Consider the following 6,167-nt stretch of genomic DNA (forward strand, 5'->3'; position numbering starts at 1 on the left):
AAAACAGGATTTGAAGATAAACGCAATTCTTAAACTTTGAAAAATTATTGTGTTTAAACGGTAATAGTTATTCAGTTGATTTTTGTGTCAGATTATTCAGTGAACATTCCCAAACAAAATGACATGCATTGTTACTGGACTGTAAACATTTAAAAATGTTTAAACAAAGAACAAATGCAAAAGGACACCCGAAATGCACCAATCTTGGCAGATAATGTTCAATTTCCTTAAAAAACTAAGGGCCTAGGAGAAAATCTGACCCAGCCACGCGATGCAGCCGACATTTTTACTTCGGAATGCATCGACAGAAATTGTATATCCCATTTTAGACATAATAATCCGAATGATGTTCATAATAATCATACCAACAAGCATAATAATCATAGTAATCGTCATAATAACCACAATAATCATAATAACAATAATAATAATCATAATAATCGTAGTAATACTTATGCTAACTATAATAATCACAATAATCATAATAATAATCTTAACAATCATAATAATCATAGTAGTAACTGTAATAACCATTATAATCATAACAATCGTAATAATAAAACGAATAATCATGGAAATAATCATAATAATCACTATAATAGCCACAATAATTTGAGTAATCATTAAACCATAATAACCTTAATGATGATCATAATATTCACCATAATCATACTAAGAACCATAATAATCATAATAATCATAATAATAACCATAACAAACTTGGAAATAATCATAATAGCCATTATAATAGCCATAATAAGCATAATAATCATAATAGCCATTTTAATCTGAATGATGATCATAATAATCATACTAACAACAATAATAATTATAGTAATCGTCATCATAACCACAATAATCATAATAATCATAATAATAATCATAATAACCATAGCAATAATCATAACAGTCATAATAACGATAGTAATAATTATACTAACTATAATAATCATAACAATCGTAATAATAAGTAGAGTAATCATGAAAACTATTTTAATAACCATTATTACAGTCATAATAATCATAATAATCATAATAACCAGAATAATCATAGTAGCAATAATAATCTTAACGATGATCATAATTATCATACTAAGATCCATAATAATCACAATAATCATAGTAATAACCTTAACAATCATAATAATCATAGTAATAACTGTAATAACCATAATAATCATACCAATCGTACGAATAAAACGAATAATCATGGAAGTAATCTTAATAATCATTATAATAGCCATAGTCATCATAATAATCATAATAGCCACAGTAACCTTAATGATGATCATAATAATCATAGTAATCATACTAAAAACCATAATAACCATATTAATCATAATAATATACATAATATACCTGGAAATAACCATAATGACCATTATAAATACATAAGAAACATAATAATCATAATAGACATAATAATCTTAATGATGATCATAATAATTATTCTAACAACCATAATAATCATAATAATCATTATAATAACCACTATAATCATAATAACCATAATAATAATAATAATAATAATAATAATAATAATAATAATAATAATAATAATAATATTAATAACCATAATAACCATAATAACCATAATAACCATAATAACCATAATAATCATAATAATCATAATAATAATAATACATCATAGCAATCATAATAATTGCGATAATAATCATAATAACCACGATAATAATCACAATAATAATCGTAATAAATATAATAATCATAATAATAATAGTAATAACTGTAATAACCGTATCAATGATAACAATCGTAATAATAAACTGAATAATCATTGCAATCGTTATAATAGACAGAATAATAATTGAAATAATATTAATAATCATTATAATAGCCATAATAATCATAATAATTATTGTCACAATAATAACCTTAGTGATGATCGTAATAATCATAGTAATCATAGTAATTTTTATAAACAATTCAATGCCCATTTTTATGGCAAGAGATCGATTCATTTCTTAAAAAGTGCACTACTTCCAGGATCGATTAAAAAGAATAATCCTACATACTTCCAAAGCCAGTTGTACATAGATCACAAAATCTTTTGATCTTTTGTTCCAAGACTCATACATGGCGAGAAATTCGTCCTCCCATGGGGGTGTTCTAAAAAAGCTGTTTTCGACGAAGGGCCCCGTCGCCGCCATTTTGTATGGAAATGAAAATAAAAATATTGCTTTTCATACTTCAATATGTGTTGAGTAAACCCTCTGAAAAGAAATTCTACTCCGTTTGTCATACTCTCAAAATAAATTGTCAAATTTAGGGCTTCTTTTCTGCGTCTAGAGTGGTTTTACCCCTTAAGTAGATGAAATTAGTTATTTTGAAATGATAGACTGTGTATGTGTGTATGTGTAAAATTATTCAATTTTTTTCAACAAAAGGATTTAAAATATTTTTTAAAAAAAATGTGATTGAGTACATGAAATTAGTTATTTGAAATATAATAAAATTTTAAAAATTATATATATATTAGTTGCACTTGTTACGAATTGATTTATAGAAATGTAAGTATAGAGTGGGAAGGTAGAATGCAATAGGTAACTAAGTACATGAAATTAAAATTTAATGTTAATATTTATTAAACTTTTTTCTTCATTATTATTTAAATGCGTAAAATCACAATAGAATTTTATACAATATTAGATATTAGCATTGTAGACAAGAATATTTAAAGCACACGCTAGTAGTTCACAATCAATCAAAGAATCGTCGTCGAAATATTTACTGTTACATATCATATTAGCAATACATGACAAGTTCGTTTTTGGTGTGACACCATTTTGTTTCAAAACATTTACGAAATTTATAAACTGAATATTAATACGATGCGTATTTTCATATAGTTGGGACCGCATAAGATTAATACATTTTACATGATTGAATAAATTATTCAACGTTTCCATAGTGTAATATAAGGAGACACTGGCTAGACTTAATTTTATAAGCTTAACATTATGAATTTTGGTAAATTCTATTACAAATTCTTCAATCCATATTGGTGGGGAATCTGAATTCACGGATAGAACACATTCTTTAATTTCTTCACGTTTTTCAATGAGTGCATCCCATATTGGTGCAGGTAATAGAAGTTGAGTGCCCCGATTATCACCAAGAATAATTTCAACGGTTGATATGGGTCCAACTGCGATTCCAATTTCTAAATATTCATAGGATGTTGCTGTCAGCGGGTAGCTACTTCCCATGATACGAACAGAGCATGGGTGTGACGGTTTGAAAGTAGAATTAGATCTAGAAAAAATCAATTTTTTTTATAAGATACATATAAATTTAATATTTTAATTTAAAGATTAAGAGTAAGATTAATACATACTGTGGGATTGGAAGATTTCTGCTAAATCAAGCTCGTGTATATGATAATGTAAGTATATACAGGGTGCAACAAAAATGTCGCAGTTCCTTAAAAGGGGTGATTCAGGGGGTGATTCGAAACAACTTTTTCCTTAGCGAAAATGTAAGATGTGGCTTCGTTAACGAGTTATTAATGAAAAACACCGGCCAATGAGAGCGCGAGTTTGCCGTCCGAGCGACTGCGGTAGCGTTGGATACGCGCTAGGCGCTACTGTTGTACTCCGAACAAGAAAGTCGGCATGCGTCGAAGGAAATAGCATTAGTATGAAAATATTTGCATAACGTATAAACGAAAAAGCAATGCAACAAAAGAAATGAACGGAAAATTGGAGAATTAAGGTTGAAGATAGAAACGTTGAAAGTAGTCTGCGTTATATTTAAAAAATAATAATCATTAATGAATTAAATGCAATTCATCTGTAGTTTGTAAATCTGTGTCACTGGGTCACTGTACCGATACTGGTCATCGACCGTCGAAATGGTTTATGGTAGGGTAGAATTTTTCCAAGAAAGCTCCTTGTACCCCCCACGTAGTTTAAGTACCTCAGACCTTCCTTGTTCGGACACTCCGAGATCATGTCTCCTTCGAAACCAAAGCAATAAAGCCATAAATTACCTAAACGCCTGCCCTAGCATAAACCATTTCGACGGTCGATGACCGAGATCGGTACAGTGACCCAGTGACACAGGTTTACAAACTACAGGTGAAGTTTGTTCTCCTCTTCCTTTATTTTTTGTTGTATTGCTTTTTCGTTTATACGTTATGCGAATAAGAAATTTAGGTATTCGTGTTTTTACGTTGCACGTAGTTTTCCTCGATTTTAAGTAATTATTCACTTCAAGTGATAAACAAAAAAAGGACTCGGTATTATTTATTATGTCGCTTTCAGTTTTCATACTAATGCTATTTTCTTCGATGTATGACGACTTTCTTGTTCGGAGTCCAACCGTAGCATCTAGCGCGCCTACTCAACACTACCGCGGTCGCTCGGACGGCAAACTCGCGCTCTCATTGGCCGGTGTTTTTCGTTAATAACTCGTTAACGAAGCCTCATCTTACATTTTCGCTAAGGAAGAAGTTGTTTCAAATCACCCCCTGAATCACCCCTTTTAAGGAACTGCAACTTTTTTGTTACACCCTGTATATATTTGTATAATCACTGGAAATATAATATTACTAAATGAATTAGACTAAATATTTTAATAATCCACACAATATTCTACGCCTTAGCTTCTGATCTGTGCCCTATGGCTTACCAATCCACTCTGCCGAATTTTCCTTCATCCCGCACCGTCGACACCACTCATTTCTTTCATGCTCTGTCTCACTCACGACCCAAACCTAAACAATAAATCTAAAGCTATCTCCAAGGGTTTGGGACACGGTTCTGCTGACCATCGCCACTCGCCTGCAAAACACCAACGTCCCAAATGGCCCAGTCATAAACTACTTAAGTCTAAATGTTTTTAAACATAACATAATCTTATCGAACCCCACACTCGGCCATCCTGCGAGAATATCTGACCTCAGATATTGTGTTATTCATTACAAGTTTCTTCAGTGTCACTATACAAATCATCGCTATTTTCACTCACCCATGGTTTAATATAGTCTACTGCTGTAGATGTCTGACGTGGCCCTTCATGTTCACCAACTTTTGTTACAATATAACGATCGTTCCGTAACACTTTTGCTAGCTCGTAAGGCCCGAAGTATTTCGCTGCGAATTTCAGACCTGGACCCTGTTGAGTTCGCTTAATTGCAACTAGATCGCCCTCTCGATATTTTCTACCTTCTATTCTTTTTTTATTAAAAGATTTCCTATTCTCCTGCTGAATTTTTAATATATTCTGTCGCGCCTCTTCCCGCAATTCGTCTCGATTTTCTTGAAATACATTTTCCCATTCGCACTCAAGCAACTCTACTATCTGAGGATCGTCCCGATATCTAGGATCTATTCCAAATAATATCTGAAATGGTGTCGTTTTTATACTTCGGCTCGGAGTAGTATTAAAACACCTTTGACACATGTCCAAGAATTTATACCACTCGTCAGTTTTCGGCGCTGACAGTTTGGTTAATAACGGTATTAGCGTACGATTGACCCGTTTTACCTGACTGTTTGCCCGCAGCATACCTGTAGTAGTAAACACGTGTTCTATACGTTCGTATTTACAAAAATCCTGAAACGCAGTTCATGTGGACGCGGCAACTCTATCTGAAATAATCCTTCGAGGATTTCCAAAAAGAATCGCCCGTTTTCTTAAATGGTCTATTACTTCTGTCGAATTACAACTTTTTGTGGCGTAAAGCCACACAAATTTTGAAAACGCATCGATAACAACGAAGATATAATGGTATCTTTTCTTTGTCGATGGGAGCAGCCCTAAGTGATCCACATGGAAAGTATCTAACGGCACATGGCCTTTACTTATCGCAAATAAAAACTCCTCCTGCCTACCTTCCTTTCTTTCTGCAAGTATACAATCAACGCAACTTCGCAGCACTTTGTCTATTTTCTCCCTCATATTCCGAAACCAATAATTCCTTTTTAATAAGGCTTCGGTTTTTCCGGATGCGAAATGACCGTTTTCGTGAGCGCGTCTAATTATTTGGATCTGCATTGACCTTGGCACTAAAACACGTATATCCCCATCAATTTCTTTGAATAAGATGCCACCCCTAATTTTAAAACCCTCAGCTTGTCCTGGCTCTACCAGCTGGAATATTTTCTGGATACTTGGGTCCTCCTGCTGTGATTTTCTTAACC

General features: G+C 32.3%; 1 protein-coding gene across 1 annotated transcript; it reads right to left on the reverse strand.

The window, feature by feature from the left end:
• Positions 1–4,507: 4,507 nt before the first annotated feature.
• LOC143187682 (uncharacterized) lies at positions 4,508–5,596 on the reverse strand. The gene is made up of 4 exons (XM_076391919.1): positions 5,574–5,596; positions 4,993–5,515; positions 4,654–4,805; positions 4,508–4,556 (listed from the first exon to the last, which is right to left on the reverse strand). Exons 1-3 carry the CDS (start codon positions 5,594–5,596, stop codon positions 4,758–4,760), a joined length of 594 nt encoding a protein of 197 aa, XP_076248034.1. The 3' UTR covers positions 4,508–4,556; positions 4,654–4,757.
• Between the last annotated feature and the right edge of the window lie 571 nt (positions 5,597–6,167).

This window comes from Calliopsis andreniformis, unplaced genomic scaffold, assembly GCF_051401765.1.
Source record: "Calliopsis andreniformis isolate RMS-2024a unplaced genomic scaffold, iyCalAndr_principal scaffold0135, whole genome shotgun sequence".
Taxonomy (NCBI): domain Eukaryota; kingdom Metazoa; phylum Arthropoda; class Insecta; order Hymenoptera; family Andrenidae; genus Calliopsis; species Calliopsis andreniformis.